Source organism: Buteo buteo, chromosome 11 (assembly GCF_964188355.1).
Source record: "Buteo buteo chromosome 11, bButBut1.hap1.1, whole genome shotgun sequence".
Taxonomy (NCBI): Eukaryota; Metazoa; Chordata; class Aves; order Accipitriformes; family Accipitridae; genus Buteo; species Buteo buteo.
The window spans coordinates 24986498-25003926 of NC_134181.1; the positions used below are offsets into that span (position 1 = coordinate 24986498).

Here is a 17429-nt window from a genome sequence, read left to right on the forward strand (position 1 = left end):
ACAGCCCCGCCGTCCAATCAGAGCACCGGGTGCGGAGCGTGGACAGCGTGTGAAGGAGAGGCGAGCGTGTTCAAGGGAGAGGAGGGGGGGAGGGGGGGAACGGAGTGACGGCCCGGCAGGCCAATGGGGAGAGAGGGCGAGCGGCGGCGGTGGCCAACGGCGAGCCGAGAACAGGATGTAATGTTCTCAGGCATGAAGAAGGGGGGAGTCCCCCTCAGGGTGGGTGCCGTGCCTTGTGTGGGACCCTCCTGGGCTGGGCCGGGTCCTGCTGTACTGGGCGAACTGGGAGAGGCTTGATAGGCTTTCTGGTGCTCCCCTCACCCTTCTGGAGGCTTTCTTCCCCCTTCCTCAGTCCCCTCCGCCCAGGGCAGCCTGGGGGCATTTCCACAGCCCCCCCTGACCTCCCCTCAGCTGGTAACTGAAGTGTTTCCTCAGCCCCTTTCTGTGGTACCCCCCCCGCCCCCCTTATTTGAGGTAAATAAGGATGGGTTTGGGTTAGGGGATTGAAGCCTGACCTTGGGGGCTTCTCTCCACCCTTCTGGGGTGTCATGGGGGGGTATTTCCCCCAGCTTTGCCTGCTTTCCACAGCTGCCTGACGGGACACCGGTACCCCCTCCCTGCCCTGCCATGTTTTGGGGAGCCTTCCCACGCATCCTTCCCAGAAACAGCCCCCTCAACATGCCATCATATCGCTAAAAGGGAAGCATGACCCCCCCACACACCCCCCTGTGCTTCGGGATCCTTCGAGACAGTGTCTTGAAGCCGGGGGGAGGGAGGGAGGGCACGGGGGACGACAACATAGAACGTAGCTAATGAGAAAATCTGAGGCAAATGTCTATTTTTAAGATCGCAACATCTAGATATTTCTTGCTGTTCACCAGAGAAAATGGGGGATTTTTTTCATCAACAAGTCTACCTTGATCTAAGGGAAGGCAAACAACCACATCCTTCCTACAAACTGTGCCCGGGCAGGCCCCCTGTCCCTGTTTTCCAGCTGGGATTTGGGGAACAGGGAGAGTTGTGTTGTCCCCCACAGGAGGCTTTCGGCTCAGAGAAACCCTCGAATTTTCCTTCCTAGATCATTTTTGCTGAGCAGACATTCTTCCCTGACAGGCAGGGGCTTATTTTGCCCTTGGTTTTAAAAGCCGTTAATGGTTTTACAGCTCAGGAAAACACAGGGAGTGCAGGAAACAGGAGAACAATATTTTTGGAGCCACCCAACAAAGCAGGAATGGAAAATGGGGGCTTCCAAGACCTCCCCACCCCGAACAAGGAAAAGGGATATGTTTTTGTTAGCAGTTGTCTCCGTTGTCCTTTGGAGCTTGTTTGTCCATGCGTTTCTGGCACGCACTGTGCTTTTCTTTCTCTGCCATCCTCTCCTTCCCCCAGAGTTAATTCACACCTGTTAGTATAAACCGATAAACCGGCCAGATAAACTGTAGGGCATAAACTGTTCGCCTGCCAAACTGCAGGACGAATTTCCTTACTGTGAGAGAATTATTTCACAATTAAGTACGTAATGGAGGAACTGCACCTTTTTCCTGCCGCTTCTGGTCCCAGCAAGCTCACCCCATTGTCTCCCTCTGTACGCTAGGAAAAAAGGTGCTGGATTATAGAAGAATTGCGGATTTGTTCTAATTTGGCAAAATGAGGAGAGCTCTCTTTCCAGCCTTGCCAGCTATGGGATATTTGATCCCAAAGACCCTGTCTTGGATCTGTGCCCAGCATTCCCTTAGGAGCTGTGTTTACACTCTCCCTCTCCAGTTTCCTTTGGTGCCCATCTTTCCAAGGAAGACGTATCCAGCCTGGCTCTCGCAGCCCATGGCTTCTTGCTCTCGGACAGTAAAATGCATTCCAACAATGTCAAAGCACAAATGAGTTCTAGAGCCAAAGAGTTTGCCAGAGATACCATCCAAGGCACGTTCCACAGCCTGAATCGTCTCCAAATTTCTCTTTATCTGTCAATCAGCTTTTGCCCTTTGCTCCCCTGACCCCTATATGCCTGGAAATGCCTCCCCAGTCCTTCTGCAGAAGAGGGAGCAGCTGTAATTTCCTCAGGGCTGAGACATGGTTCACAAGGTTTCCCACGCAAGCAGCACCCTCGATTAAGCAAGGGCTTCAGAAATGCTTAGGCATTTTAGCTTGTAAAAATGAAAGCTTCAAAATGTCACGTCTCCTTCAGAAAACAAGGGCACCAGAAGAGAAGCTGGTTGGATTTCTGGGCAGAGACAAGCTCTTGAGGGCTTCCTTGCTCCCACTAAGCAATTATTTTAAGACATTCACCCCCCCTTTCTGCTTACTTCCCACAGGGATTGTGGTGCTTGGAGGATCCCCCCACCCTTAATTGAGAGCAAAGCTGCTGCTGAGCTTGGATGGGGAGAGTGGCCAGAACCTTGTCCTCTCCCGGTGTGCCTGGCCGGGGGCGAGGGACAGCAAGGAGAGCTGCATGACTAATGTTATATGCTGGGGATATCCCGGTTCAAAAAGCAGCAGGGTTGGGCTGAGTGAGAAACCAGGCCCTGAGGTGACTCACTGAAAGCCGGGGCTGCTGCATGGGTCATGGAGAAGGAATTGGGTAAGGCAGAAACTGGGCAGTACAACAGCTTTCAGCGCCGCGCTCTGTGCTGGCCACATTGTGCCTTGCTGGAAACCACCCTTACTCCCACCATCCATCTGAATCCCACTTGTAATAAAAGCCTGATGCTGATAAAAGCTTTTTTTTTTTCTGGTCTAGATTATTGGGAGCTGCTATCCATCGTTGCCTGGAGAAGCCACACTCCTCTCATGGCAGGCTGTCCTTTGTCCCCTCCATCAGACAACCGGCTGAATTGCTTGGAGAGCTGGTGGGTGCCTGCTGGAGGCTGCAGCCCTGGAGCTTCTCAGTGCTGTTTTCTCTGGTTTTTTCACCATATATGGCTGCTTCCAGCAAATTCGAGACGGGGAAGGGAGGGGGAAGAGAGGGACGCCAAGGGATTCACAGTGGCCCGAGCGAAGGGACAGAGTGTGCCTGCTATGCGGTTGAGAGCGGGAGCCAGGGCGGAAAAGGCATTTCCTTTGGTGAGATTGTTTATGTACAGGGAACATAATAAATAAATCCCATGCTGATTGCATCGGGGGTGTGTCACTGCAGCTGGAAAACGAGGGACCATGGGACTTGAGTGGCTCCTGGAAAGCCACTGCTTGTCCCACGCTCGGCTTCTCACTGCTCACATTTGTCTGTGGCCAAGGCAGTCATTCAACAGCAAAAGGGCCGCCTGAGATTTCTAGGTTTGAAAGCAGGCAGTGAAGCAAGGGTAGCATCTCCGTTTCAGTTTCTAAATAAAACCAGCAGTTTTGGTGAGGATGTAGGTTTGTGGGGCCTGGCTTGAGGCGGGGCGGGGGTGGCACAGCACTGCTGGTTTGCTGGAATAGAGGTGAACAGGGCTGGTGTTTGCTTGACAGCTCTTGAGGGATCTACCAGAAACGGGTTGGAAAACTCTTAGGGCAGATCCCCATTAGGGGCTTCCAAAATCAGCATTTTTTTTGCTGCTTTCATCCATAGCAGTGGCTTGTGTTACCACTGGCTGTGCTTGCTAGCGCTGTGCAGGCTGCGTACCATTTTGAAATGCTTTGTGGCACACATATCGCGGAGCAGGATCCCTTTTCCCCCTTACCCATCCCTGCTGAACGGGGAGAAGTCCTCTCAGGGCTCAGGTGTGAGGAATTTTCCCCCAGAGCCCCAGGTTTCCAGCTCCTGCCATGGAGTGCGATGCAAAAGCTCTCCCTGACAGATGGTTCTTTGCTGTGGTGGGATTTCTTAATTTCTTTTCTGGCCAGATTGTGTTTTTGCAACAGAGGAAGGGGAAAGCCAGAGCTAAGTGTCACCACCCTGTGACAAGAGACTGAGCTCAGTTGTCCATAAACAAGGAGGAATTTGAATTCAGAGTTTGGGAAGTCCCATGTCTATCATCTGGTCTGGGCAGGAAGACTCAGTTGCATCAGCTCTTTCCTCCGACTGGGAGAGCATGACCTCTCCCGGGCTCCCAGCGCACGGCAGGGCTGGTTAAACCCACTGCTCTTGGCTCCGCTGGCCAAGCCTTCCTCTTCTAAAAGAACAAATCCAGCTCATCTCTTTGCCAGACCAGTGTGCTAGGTCCTTTTTGCCTTTGGTGTCAGTTGGGTTTTAAATATGTTGTTACGAAGGGAGGAAAAAGTATCCTGATTTCCTGAGCTTCCATCTCTCCTTTGTCTGTTTGTCCTTTGAAGGGCCTCAGCAGGTTCTGCAGATGCCGGAGAGAGCAAAGAAATAAGGAGCTTTTCTTACTTTTCAGCAGCCAAAGCTACTCTGAGGCTGCCAGCCTGTGTGTGCATGCTTGGGAGCACGGGAATCCTCACTGGACATGCTCACCCCAAACATCAAGCTCCCTAATTTAGAGAACCAGGTTGGGTGGCTATAATTGGGGGACGGGGGGTGGCAATCCCCTCCTAGACCTCTTTCACCGATCTCACAGGCAGCAAGGCCAAACGATGGAACCTTCTGGGGAGCGTTTCGTGGTGTTTGGGGTGAGTATGGACATCCCCTCGCCTGTGGAGCTGCCGACTCCTCCGAAGTCCTTCTCATACTTTGGGTTGTGTGGACATCTAGAGGCCTTGCCAGGAATGGCACAGGAGTGATTTTCCTCCCTCCACCGGTGCGGGCCGGTTAATTGGATTACAGACACGACAGACTAAGGATATTGGTGTTTTTCACCTGCCCAGTCCTAGGTACAAAGCTTAAGAGGAGGCGAGTGAAGCTGCTTTTAGATTTGGCTGCTATGAGCCAATTCCTCGTGTTTTGAGCATGCTGCTTGTGTATTTGTAAAAGTGAGAACGAGTGTTAATCTTTACTTTCTGTGTTTACAAGAAGGAGGAGGAATGGCTGTAAGAGGCTGAACACTGTGGCGTTTGCCACTTCATGAGGGCAAGGGGAGATTGGACCTCCAGACATCTGGCTTCTGTGCATCTGCTGCCCAAATGCCAGTGGCAGCTTATATCTTTTTAATTTTTTTTCTGTGATTTGAGATTATTTTTCATGCCAAATGAGGAGGAACATGAGGAAGCATCCCACACCGAGACACGCCCGTTTCAGCCGCTGTCCCCGTTCCTATTCTCTGCTGGTGATGCTGCTCAAGGCGTTGGCCATTAGGAACATGAGGAAGCCGAATCTAACCCTAAACATTGTGGAGGAAGTTCTCGCCTTGGCCTTAACTTCTTGCTGACAAAACATGCTGGAGTTTAGCAGGAAACACGTTTGGGTGGCTTTTAAACCATCACTGCTGTTTTGAAGACATGCTTCTGATCTGGAGAGCTCTGGTTTGCAGGTTGGAGGCTTGGCAGCTTCAACTGACACAGCTATGTGCTCTCACTGCTACACTGGGAGGTGGCAAACCTGGCCACCTCTGATGATCAGGCTGGTTTATGATATGTAGAAGCAGCTGCTAATGAAGATTCAGGTTTGGCTACTACACCTCATGCCCCAAGGCCTTGGCATTTCTCTAACTACTAGAAATCAGAGTGAGGCGGGATGCAAGAGAAGCAGATTGTCCCAGACTTCTCACACCTTCCTGCGAGATCCAGTGCTGGCTGCTGTTGACAACCGCCTACCAGGGTAGGCAAACCCCAGGTCTGATCCAGACTGGGAATTCCCTTGCTCCAGTTGCCCAGGTTGGGCATCTGGATGCAGAATGGCCCAAGCTGGGCTTGCTTTTGAAAATGCTGGGCAGTGTTGCCAGAGTCTTTTTTAGCAGGTGACACATACTAGGAAATTTAAGGGCTCGATCCAAAGTCTACTGACGTCAATGGAATTACTCTTGTTGACATCAGTGGGGCTTGGATCCACGCCTACGTTCCACTTCTTCATTTCAGACTGCAATCTGTCAGGGGTGGAAAGGTCTCTTTTCTACTTACAGACTTTAGCACGTCTTTGAAAGGTCTTGCTTCCTCGGCAATCATTACGTTGAGGATGCAGACTACAGAACAATTTGGAGAACAGGCGCAAACCCATTCAACGCTGTGCATGTTCCTTCTGCGTTGCTGGACCCTAGCTAGGCTGCAGCTCAGGTTTAAGCATCTGCATTGCATGTAAGGGAGGTGGAGGCCTTGGCTGTGATGTGATGTGCTGTGACTCCCCAATACCTGCTCCAACCAGAATTAGAGCTTCAGACCTCCATGAGCTGCTCAGGATGGTGCAGCTCACCTTTTCCAGAGAGCACTGGCCAAAGTCCTCTCTTCAAGGAGCATCTGGATGATGCTTTTAGCCATATGGTTTAGTTTTAGTTGTGGGGAGTTGGACTCGATAGTCCTTATGGGTCCCTTCCAACTTGAGATATTCTATGGTTCTCATGGGCTTTGGGGTTTGTCAGGTGAATGATGTGTGCGGGGTCTTGAATCCACCTTTTACAGGACCCAGGAAACTCTGCTTTTCTTTTCAATGGGAGCAAAGCCCTTGGAGCCCAATTCATTGCCTCCTTCCCAGGTGGGACGTTCATGAGCAGGTTGGGAAGAGTGAGTCTGAATAACAGCTTTCCTGCAAAGCTCTGGGTTAGCACTCGACACGCTCCTCGGTCAGGACAGAGCTAGCACAATGCTACGAGAGACGTGGTGGGCCAGGCTCTGCTGTGCCACTTCCCTGCCATACCCATGTGCCCAGGGCTCGCGCAGGATCACCTCTCCAACCACCTTCACGTTGCTGGTGGATCCTGGGGACTCTTCTGTCCTCCTTTTATGACTGTGGAGATACCAAGAGGCTGGGTCTGGGTGGTGAGTGTGGCCCTGCTCACCTGCAATGGTCATCAGCCAGCGAGATCCTCATCTCTCCCTTAGGGAAGCCCCCTTTTCCTCATGGCATTCTTGTTGATTGACTCCATTGGTTATAATCTAACGGGTAATTATATTCTGCATCATAACATCTGACTGTGACGCTGTTTCTGGCAGTTGCATAGCATCGCTGCATGCTGTTGAAGAGCTGCTGTTTCACACCCTGGGAGTGGCTACCTTTTGTTACTAGATCAAGTCACTCCTGTTTCTCTAAGTAGGTCCAGCATCTATCAACCCTGCAGCTCTTCAGAGCTCCTGAGGATTTTACCCCTATGGGGAACATTGCTATGAGGGGGACTTATAGTCTCCTGCAAAGTGGTGGAGCAGAGCAGCAAGGCAGGCTGGCTTCCTCTCCTCATTCAGTGCATGTATATATAGACCACAAAGTGCTCCAGAGTAAAAGGAGCAGTGGGTGGAAGGCGAGATATTATTATCTTCACCTGCTGCTGCCGACCAAAGAAATAAAGAGACAGATGACAGGAAATGAGGACTTCAAAAATAGACACCTTTAATGTCAAAACGTTCGGGGATTAGCGAGAGCACCATACAAGAAACAGAGAAACTCTCATGCTAGTCACCATGTGCTTTGAGTGCATGTTGGAGGAGGAAATATGCTGCGATATCTAAGAAACGTTTCCGTAATTACTCTTTGTGCCCTTGGCAGAAGAGCAAGAGAAAAAAAAAATGACCAAAGAAACTGCAGATACACTGAAAAATGAATTGTAAAACCTTGCTTTACATCGTGACAGATCCTCTGTACCTGGATGATCTGCAGTTCTCTTTCCCCGAGCTGCATGCCCAAATCCTGCCCATGTCTGCCAGCTCACTTTGCCTCCACAAGGCTTTACAAGGCTCTTCTTATGGCTCCATGGGACAGGAATGGCAAAGTTTTTAATGTGAGCCCTCTTTATTAAAAAAAAAGTATTTCAATATGCAAAATATTTCTTATCATATAGAACTCTAGGTGCTTTACTTAAAACCTCTTAAATATACTAAAAATCTAATTTGGCCTTACCTCTGTATTTATGTACATCTGCTAGCAGTTCCCCTGCCCATTGATACAGTCATATGGCTTTTTGCCAGCTCCATGTCTTCATTATTAATTCTCTTTTGCAAGTGAAACCCACAGTCTGGGTTGGATTTGAACGGGGTTGTGACAGTGACAGAGAAAGTTGGGCCCAAGGGAGAGGAATACCAAGGGGTATTTTTCCCCACTGAAACTCAACGCTGGTCCAAAGTCCAGAACTGGCTATATTGAGTCCTAGACAGGTGCCAAGACAACAAGGAAAAATAGCAACGATAGCCTGAAATGTCAGAGACCTGATGCTCCGCAGCTCCCAACACTGGAAATGAGCACATTACTAATCCAGAGAGAGGAGAATACAGTACAAAATGGTTGATTTCTAGGTCAAAAATCTCAAACATTGGTCACAACACTCCGATAACCAACTTGTTGCCTTGCTTTGCTCTTGCATTGTTTTGGTAGCAGCTGGGTCAAGGGGCCCCAAATCCACCAAACAACATTGTTTTCACTGCTAAAAACTGGGATCCAGGCTTTGAGCCAGTTATTTCTGAATCTGTAAGGTTCCTGAGTAAAAGTCTGCTGCAGTAACACTGGAAGAAAGGTGTAAAGCAAGTTTATGGAAAGGCTTTGAAGGGCAGAGAGGTTTTTGTAAATGTATCTTCACCCTTGGTGTTTCTTTTTCTTTGATACAGCAGCAATGTCCTCATCTTTAGAAAGAAGAAATGCATCCAAATTCAACAGAAAAAATTGTGATCTGCCTTCAGGAGAGGAACCAGGTTCAATTGGTGCCGTACGTGCGAGAACAGTGGATGCAAGCCAGTGTCTCGCAGTCTTTCATCTGCAGCACTCCCGTCTCCAAAGGTCTGGGTCTCTGATTCCTTATTGCCACAGAGACACTTGATCCTAGGTAAGGCAACCCTCTTGATCTGCAAGGCATGGGACTTGAGTCAGCAGCTCTCTCGCGTTACCCCTGTGGACTGGCTCTATGCAATGCCAGTGAGAGTTAAAAGTGCAACAAAACAGCCCAAAGACCAGAGGTGAGGAGGAGGAGGAGGAAGGAAGAAGAGATGTGTGGGCAGCCTGCCCCAGCCTGGAAGATGTGCAGTTTCTCAGCATTGGGAAGGAAGACCCTGGCATCCTCCAGGGCCCCGTGAGCTGCCATGGTGAAGTTGGCATCCCCCGAGGTCACCACATCAAAGACACATGACTGGAAGTAGACATCCTCCACAGGCAACAATTCCTTGCAGAGTGCCCGGGCCGCCTCAGTTGCCATGCGGCCGCGGCAACACTCGCTGCGGGAGATGCGCTGACTGCGGGGGCAGCCTCCCACGCAGAGCTGCAGGTCTTGCTCCTCCGTGAAGGCGCGTGCCACCTCCTCGGCTGCCCGGATGGAGAAGGAGAGCTGACGGCCGGCCTGACGGACAGCAATGGTGGTGCCGATGTACTCTGCCTGGATTTCTACATGCTGCCCGGGACTGCGCTCCCGGATAACCAAGCTGCTCCCACCCGGCCTCTCGCCCCCATTCACTGAGCCATCCTCAAAGGCTGCTGGGAGGTTGTCTATCTCAGCCTGGTAGACCTTCTGGTCGATGCATTCCTTCATGTTCTTGAAGATGATGGTGAGCTGCAGAGGGCAGATCAAAGGGGGTTTGATTTCTCTTGCCGGGTGTCAGAGTGGCAGCCATGTCCCCACCCCAAGTAACAGCTATCTAGGGGAGGGCAAAGCAGATCACACACGTCTGCCTCACCAATGCATCCCCCTCTGCCCCAAACCATCTCTCCCACATTGCTGCAGTCCTTTTGGGAAAGCAGCACCTTCCCTGCTTTCTTTAATACCATGTAAGCAACTGAAAACTGAGATGGAGCCAAGCCTGGCTGGGCTGCATGCAGGTAACCCATGAACCACACTGTAACCCATCCCCAGGCAGCAATGGGAGCGTTTGCAAGCCTCTCTGGTCCCCTTGGGGACCTTCATCCCACTTGTTCCTGCAGACGTTCGTTCCTGATTCCATGTGGGTTTAGCTGAAGTTATTGCTGCCCTCCCCAGATATTTTAGGGAGTGCCCTAAGCTGTTGCTGCATCCCAGAGGTGTGTGGCTTTGCTGCCAAGCCCTATGCATGAGTGTTACCTTGCTAGTGACCGTAGCGTTGGACCCCTTTGCCACCGGAGAGCTGGTTGCTTGCACAAACAAGTAGTCATTGTCCAAGAGAGGCCAGGACCCCTCCACTCGGCAAGTGTGGAAGTCATCATGGAAAGTGCGGATATGGGGGTCCCCGAAAGCTGCGCAGTGCTGGTAGCTGGGGGGCTGGCCATGCTTGTAGAGAAAACTCTTCTCATAGTTGCAGATATCGAGAGACTCAAAGCCCTGATGGTTGGGGGCCGGGGGCCGGGGTCGGGGCGGTGATGTGGGACCCTCCTTGGAGCAGTTGTTTTGGATCATGAGGTCCTCGATGCCGTGGACGGCGGAGTGGTAGGCCAGGTCGCCCCGGCACGTGCGAGCCGTCTTGCGGGTGCAGTGGGAGTAGGAGCGGAGAGCGTTGCAGTACGCTGCATTCCTGTTGGAGCCACGTAGGTTGAGGGTGGCAGCCACGTACTCGGAATTGCAGCGCAGGATCTTGCACTGGGAAGAAACTGGGAGAGACGGGATGGCTCAGGGCATCCCAGTAGAGCTGTAGGGGTGGGGAAGGGCAGCCCCTTCTCCTCCCACCACCTCCCATCATCTGGACCACTCCAGATCTCATGGTGGAGACAGTTTCTGGAAGCATTTATCTCCCTGTTTTAACAAACTCAGTGGCCGGTTTAAATGACCTGCTTCTTATGTGCCTGAGAGGAATGAGTCCAGGGTTGCCTGCTGCAGAAGCAGGCTGGAGCCCAGCGCAGAGGACAGTGTGTGGGAAGTCATAGGAACAAAGGGGTGTCCTGAAGCAACTGGGATGTGAGATCGTACCTGGGGCAGGAGCGTGGCCAAGAAACAGGGCAGCAGTTGTGACTGTGGCCCTAGGACGTGGCTCAGATGGAGATTCTTCACCCCAGGGCTTGCCAGGGGACAAACAGGAATTTCTGAGCTGGGAAATCCCTTCTTCCCATTTCAACCTTGGCTGGGCCATGCAATCGCTCTTTCACAAGAGGCTTGACTGCCTGCACCCCTCAGACGTGATTTCTCCATGCTGCAGAAGGCAGTGCCATGTACCACAGCTCCAGGAGAGCTAACAAACTCACTCCAGCAGGGATGATTTAGCTCATTAAGCAGAGGGGTTATAAGGGATAGCTGCCCTTACAGTAGATGAACATAAGCTGGGTTGGGCAAGGTGCTGGGAAGTGAATTTAGGTGTTGCAGGATGTGGGTCTCAGTCCCCCTAGCAGAGTGCTTGGGATGAAGGAAGGAAAGTGAGAGACCGAGTGATGGATATGGCTGGTGCCTTTTGCTAGAAGACCTTGGACTTTGGCTGGTCCTGGTACCCTGTTGTCCCTGTCTTATCTTGGGAGGTAATAGAGGCTTTAAGGGCTTTCCCAGGGAAAGTGCCTGCTGCAGGAGAGCAGGGGGATGCTCTTGTTGGGGAGGCTACCCTGGTAGGGGCAGGTGATGTTGGTGAGAATGCTGCCTGCCCTTCCCTTTGGCTGTGGTGGGCCAAGGGCACTCTGATACTGCCTGAGCCTTACGGCTGCCATGAGAGGAGCTTCTGCTTACTCCAGTTACGTCCCAGGAGCCTGTACCCTCCCTGCACCCTGGGGCTGCAGCTCCCACGGATATCCTTGCCAGGGATGTGACTCTGGCATGGCTCTGCCCATGCAGTTCCTTACCATGCCTGCAGAACAGGAGGAGGAAGAGAGCTCGAAGGAAGAAGCTGGGGTTTTCTAGCTGCCCTGGGCTCTCACTGCAGGCAGGTTTCCCCATTCCAGTCCATGCAGCGCCTGGGAAGTTGCTCACCCACTGGCTTGTCTCAGCTTCATTCAGCAGGTCCCCTAGAAGGAAAGCAGAGGTGGGATCTGAGAGGTGCCACTAAATGTGAGCTGCTGCAGGTATGGAGCTGCCAGCATCCAGGCAGCTGCCAAAGGTAGCCCTGCAGGGCTTGGCTGCACTACTGGCTGTCGGGGGGGAGGCAAGCTTTTGAAGAAAATCCCGGAGGGTTTGGGTTTTTCACTGCTTTCAACCACTGCAGCTCTCATCTTCCACCCTGAGGCAGCTGTGCTGTGTAGTTCAGTGTGTCAAAAAGTTAAAGCTTCCAGCTGCCCTTGGAGAGGATCAGTGAGCTCCAGGGGCTTGGAGAAACTGCACAGCAGGGATGTGAGCAGCCAATGAGTGCAGAGAAGACCCAAACTGTCCTACATGTTAGGTGCAGTGTGGGTTGCCTCTGGCCTGCTGCTGCCCCCACCAAAATGAAGGTTTGGTGCACAGCATCCAAGGGGATAGGAGTTGAAAAGCCAAATTATAAGTGCGACTGTCATGACATCCACAGCCAGCACCACTGGGTGATAACAGCACCTCCTGCTCCCTCAAAAAACCTGTGTCCAGGTTCCCCTCAAAGCTGGGAAACATGCTTTCAGCCACACTCCACCTTTCCCCCTTGCTGTGCCAGCTCTGGCTGCTCCCTGGGTGCTGGGGGGCTTGAGTTGGCTGGAGGGGGAGTGCAAGAAGCTGCACACATCCAGACAGTGGGCTGCAGCAGGAGGAAGTGTAGCTACGGAAAAAATTGAACTGCTGTTGTGCTTCATCAGTGCTGGGGATTTGAGTCCTTGGTGGCTTATTTTAACAGCCAGTTATTAGTCACTTGTTAGTTAAATAGCCTTTTGCAAAGGTCCTTTTGAAACTGCTGTATGTGAAATCAGTATTTTTTTTTTCTCCCTTTAGCTTGTGTGAGGTGCTGGTTGCCAGAGGCTGACACTCACGGTGATATGCCTGTGCCTGGTACCCTGAGCAGCCCAAGGAGTCGATATTACTGACACTGTGATTGCTAGTAAGTGTAAACTGCAACTGTTGGGGAGAAGAGGTGGAATTCTCATCTTTTTCTCAGAAAAGGAGAAATCACAGCTCTACCAGCTCTGTCTAGCACCTTTCAGCTCCCTTTGCCATGGCTGCAGCTGTCGAACAACCGCCATTAGTTGTACTGGCTGGCATGGTGACATAGCTGAATGCTGGCGGCCCCCCGTTCCTCTGCCAGCTGGATTAATGGCTAACAGGGCAGATGTCTGGAGTGAAAACATGATTCAGACCTGCTGGCAATGCTCTGACCACCAGCTGCTCTTGGCAGTGAGGACAAGCTGAGCTGACCATGCTGGAAGGGGGAGAGTGGTCTCTGCAGCCCTGGGGCATGGGGACACGAGACCCAGTACTGGGAATTGGGAACTAGGCTCGTGTTGGATGTATACTGGTGAGCGAGGTAAAAGCAGACTGACTGTCTGCTCCGATCGTCCTCCGATGCCTGGCACTTGCTCTGTCATGTCCCACCCTACCTGGTCTGACCCTGTTTGACCAGGCTGAGCATCTTTCTTGGGGCTCACAGGAGCTAGTGACCCCTCAGCACTACCCCCCCCAATCCCCTGGAGGTGATGACGCGGAGGTGACCTGTCCCTGGCGCAACGCTTAGCAGATAAACAGCTGGTTAATGTGTAGCAGAGAAGTGTGGCTATGGCAGGGGCAAGGAGAGGCCCTGCCATGGGTCGTGCAGGCAGCAGGACTTTCTTTGGGATGTCCTGACCCCAGTGGCATTAGGAGAAAGGCAGTAGCAGCAGTTAGAGATGCTCCACAAGCCCAAGGTGATGCCACCTGTGCGGGGAGATGGATGGTTTCTGGCTGTGCCAGGCAGGGCAGCGAGGGGTACTTGGGCACCCCAGTTCTCCCTCTGTTTGGGGCCACCTGCCCATGGGACCGGACCCTGGAGCACCCGTGGGTGCCAGTGCCGATGTCCTGTGCCTCGGACCCTCATGCTTGCTTTGCTGCAGCCCCACTCACCTGCATCAGCTTCCTCTGGAGATGAGCTGGCTCCCAGTGCAGGGAGCTCCTTGCCTGGACACATGGGCTGGCTTGTCCTTGTCACCCAGCTCTACCCCAAGTGACACTCAGAGAAATCCATGGGATGACAGCTGGGAAAATGCCAACCTCAGTCCTGGGCACCTCCATGGCCTTGCAGTCAGATAAAATCCAGGGTGCTGGTGGGGAAAGCCTGGCCAGGGGCACGGGGAGCAGACCCCACCACAGGGCACTGCAGTCCCTGCTCTTCCTCCCCAGCTACCTTTGCTCTGTCCTCTTCCCCCTGCAGGGCAGAGGATGGGTGTTGAAATAGATCTGCCTAAATTTAGATAGGCTAAATCCCAGCCAAGAACAACAAGCAGAGGGGGCAGAGAGAGATGGTGTGCGGCAAGGGTGGGGGGCAGAGGAGCTTGAGGAGGAGGTGGGAGGCCCCAGACCCCCTACTTGGTGGTATGGGGTCACGTCACTTGTGGGGTGCAGCACAGGCTGCAGGAGCTGGCTTTCTTGGAGCTACCTGGTTTTCCTTCCTTGGGTGATATTGTAACGACCTGCCTGCACCCCTGTGGAGTGAGTCCACATGGAAAAGCACTGTACTTTTCCCCATGGGGTGTAACCCCACAGGGAATACTTTTTCAGCTGTATCTCTCATAGCGTCCCCTCCTGGGGCACAGCTGAGTCCTGAACGCAAACAGCATGGGCCAAAGGTGGCCGGTGTCCCCTGGGGTCGATGAATGCTGGGCCGTGCTGGCTGGGTTCCGGAAAGCCCACCTGCAAGGGCTTGGGTGCAGAAAGCAGCTGTGCAAACCCCTGTCCCTGTGGGGAGGAGAAATGGTGGGGAAATGTCCAGGTCAGGCTTTTGCAGGGGTGGCCTGTCCATTTAGGATCCCTGGCAGTTATAGCTGGAGGGCAAGGATTGAAAGCAGGTCCTGTAGTGCTCCCAGCACCCACAAACCCCTTTGGGAACCCATTCAGAAAAGCCTCCTGCCTCCTAAACCAAATTCCTGCTGTTTTCCAGGTCTTGCTCCTCACAGCAGGGACCGAAGCCTCCCAGACTCACAGTGCCCTTGATGCCTTCGCACCAGGAGCCTCATGGTTAACTGAGCCCAGGAGAGCTGATGGAACTTAACCAAATCCCCCCAGGTACCGCCATGCTCCTCCTGGGGGAATCACTCCCGATTTCTGCAGTGCATCTTGAGACCAGTTTGGTTTGTTTAGGGATGGGAGGGAAAGGGGTTTCCCCCTCTGACCCTCTCCTCTTCTGCTCTGACCCTGGCACAAGCTCTCCAGCTGCATGAACCAAGCAGCCAGCACTGGTGTGGGTCATCGCAGCTGCTGAACTGCTCTTCACCCAGGGAATTGGGGAGAAAAGGAGGGATCACTGCTGCTTACTGCAGAACAAGCTTTAATCTATAGCCAGACTCTTGTTTTAAGTGTAACAGTACATCTTGGGCGCAATGGATAGAAGAAAGGAAAGCAAACAATAAATACCAGCTTGGGTTCAAATCCCAGCTGGGATTTACATCAGCAGCCACTGGAGGAGGAAGGCTTTAGATGCCCGTTTGGTTTTTTTTTTTTGCTCCTGGGGTGCATGGAGGCTTTGCAGCTCTTTTCCCTGCCCAGTATTTATGCACTGGCTCTCTGTTACCTGGTAACAAGGGATAACCAGGGAGTGGAAAAAATGTTGTTTAAAAAATAAGACCCATATCTCAGTGTAGCCTCCCAAGGTCCACCCTGGCCATGCCTTGGACGCCTGGTATTCTCCCCATCTGCTGCCGTAGGTTTCCCCACAGCAAGCCCCCAGCGCAGGGAGGCACAGACACCCACCGAGGGAATCGGTTACATGCAGGGTGGGAGCAGGGGTGGGCAGGTGGGAATTCTTCTGGAACAGCAGACGGTACCATCTGGGCTTGTTGAGAGCAGAGGCCTCTCGGCATCCCACCCACCCGCTTCATTTGGACAGGGGAGGGGAAACTTGGAATAGCGAAACCAAAATGGGATATCCAGGTTGCTGCAGCCCGGAGGCCAGATTGTGGGGCTGTCCTCACAGCCCTGAGACTCAGTGTTATGGGTGCACGTCCCTGGCGATGTGCTGGATCCCAGCCATGCGATGAAACAGGGCCATCCGTTGCTTTAACGCCATCAGTGCACAGCAGCTCTCCAAGCTGGGGGCTGCAGGCATATGTTGGACTGAGGAGGCTGGGAATCTCTCCCAAGCTGGCAGGGAGTCACGGTACCAAGACAAAAGCATCTGTGATCAAACTGCTTCCGAAAGCCAACTCCCCCCTCCTTCCCACCAGCAAAATCATCTGGAGATCTAGGAGGCACAAAGCACTGGATCCTGCCACTGAGGGGGCTGCAGAGCAGCTGGCCTCACCCAGATCCTCCTGCCCAAAAAGATGAGGCTTTCCCAAGCACTGCAATGCCCCAGAAGAGGGGAAGAGACCTTGATCGTGGCAGCTGTGTAATTTTTGGTGCAAAGCAGGTAGTGTGCAGCTCTGCCTGTGAGCATCAGCCACATGGATTGTTGTCTGGAGCAATGCCATCCCTCCAAAGGTTGGAACAGCATGGTCACAGCTCAGCTCCAGCCCCTATCTAGCCCAATCACTAACACAATGAGTTTAGCAAGAGTTTGGTTTAACCCAAGTGCTTTGGAGATTTAATTTGCTGAGGGAGACCAGCCCCAGCTTGGTTCTGAGCTGGCATCAGCCCTGTCTGCAAACCCACTGCTGCCAGGAGCCCTGGTCCGAGCGGAGGTGGATTTGCACCCAAAATGGCCTGTGTGGATGGGGAAACATGGCAAAACATACCTAAAGAGGCATCAGGAGCTTGGCTGCCTCCATCAGAGCTGTGGACACGAGCAAACCCTCCTGCCACCCACCAGCATTGCAAGGTGAGAGCGTACAGCCTGTGCACAGCACATCCACGCTGCTCCTGAACGCAGCTCGTTTAAGCCACTGTCCTGGAGAGCTCTGCCAGCCTTTCCTGAGCATCCCTGGACAAGTGGGATCAGACAGGCTCCTCAGGTTGGAGGCAGGGGATGAGCCAAGCTGTGAATGTCATCCCTGCACTCCCTGGACCACAGCACAGCAGCCAGCATCCCCTGGGAGATGCAGGGGAGAGCTGAGCCAAGCTGCAGGGCTGGGATCGGAGTTGGAAGAGGGGCCTGGGGAAGGCAGGATTTGCTGGAGAGTTGGAAGAGAGGATCTCGCTTCTCTCCAGGTACAGGCGCAGCAGCGGACGGGTTGTTTGCACAGTGCCTGCTCGAACTCAAAGCATCCACCCTTCTTTCCACAACGTGCTTGGCATAAAACTCCCATCCCTCCCTCCCCAAACCTCTGCCGAGGATCCCAGTGCTCCACTTACCCCAGCAAATGCCACTCTGACCAGCCACAGGACAGGCCACTGAATGCCCCCAGACCTTCCAGACGTGAGTCCTGGTACCCGGCGTGGGTTTGGCTCCGGGCAGGAGTGAGGAGGGAATCACGGCTGTTAACGCCCTGGGCTCAGTGCAGAGGGAGCAGAAAACAGCTGAACTTTACGACAGCCCGATCCGTCACCGCGAGCTGGAGGAGAGGGGGCTAAGTCGATGCTTTAAAAATAGCC

At 53.0% G+C, this 17429-nt stretch overlaps 1 protein-coding gene and 1 long non-coding RNA gene across 3 annotated transcripts; one reads left to right on the forward strand and one right to left on the reverse strand.

Annotated features, from left to right (window-relative positions):
- Positions 1-7324: 7324 nt before the first annotated feature.
- Positions 7325-17334, reverse strand: HJV (hemojuvelin BMP co-receptor). 2 transcript variants are annotated; one of them, XM_075040792.1, is made up of 5 exons: positions 17190-17267; positions 13809-14109; positions 11660-11821; positions 9987-10489; positions 7325-9482 (listed from the first exon to the last, which is right to left on the reverse strand). In XM_075040792.1, exons 2-5 carry the CDS (start codon positions 13870-13872, stop codon positions 8862-8864), a joined length of 1350 nt encoding a protein of 449 aa, XP_074896893.1. In that variant the 5' UTR covers positions 13873-14109; positions 17190-17267; the 3' UTR covers positions 7325-8861. The 2 variants fall into 2 exon arrangements, with proteins under 2 accessions (XP_074896893.1, XP_074896894.1); XM_075040793.1 differs by lacking the exon at positions 13809-14109 and having other exon boundaries at positions 17190-17334.
- LOC142036971 (uncharacterized) lies at positions 9356-14962 on the forward strand. Its single transcript, XR_012652263.1, has 3 exons — positions 9356-9477; positions 12708-12813; positions 14842-14962. It is a non-coding gene; the product is annotated as an uncharacterized LOC142036971 (long non-coding RNA).
- Positions 17335-17429: the final 95 nt, after the last annotated feature.

Coding starts and splice junctions, on each gene's coding strand:
- HJV (XM_075040792.1), bottom strand. CDS start 13,872: ATGTGTCCAGGCAAGGAGCTCCCTGCACTGGGAGCCAGCTCATCTCCA. Junction 11,822..13,808: donor TCCAGAGGAAGCTGATGCAG/GTGAGTGGGGCT, acceptor CTTTCCTTCTAG/GGGACCTGCTGAATGAAGCT. Junction 10,490..11,659: donor CCTCCTGTTCTGCAGGCATG/GTAAGGAACTGC, acceptor CGTCTCTCCCAG/TTTCTTCCCAGTGCAAGATC.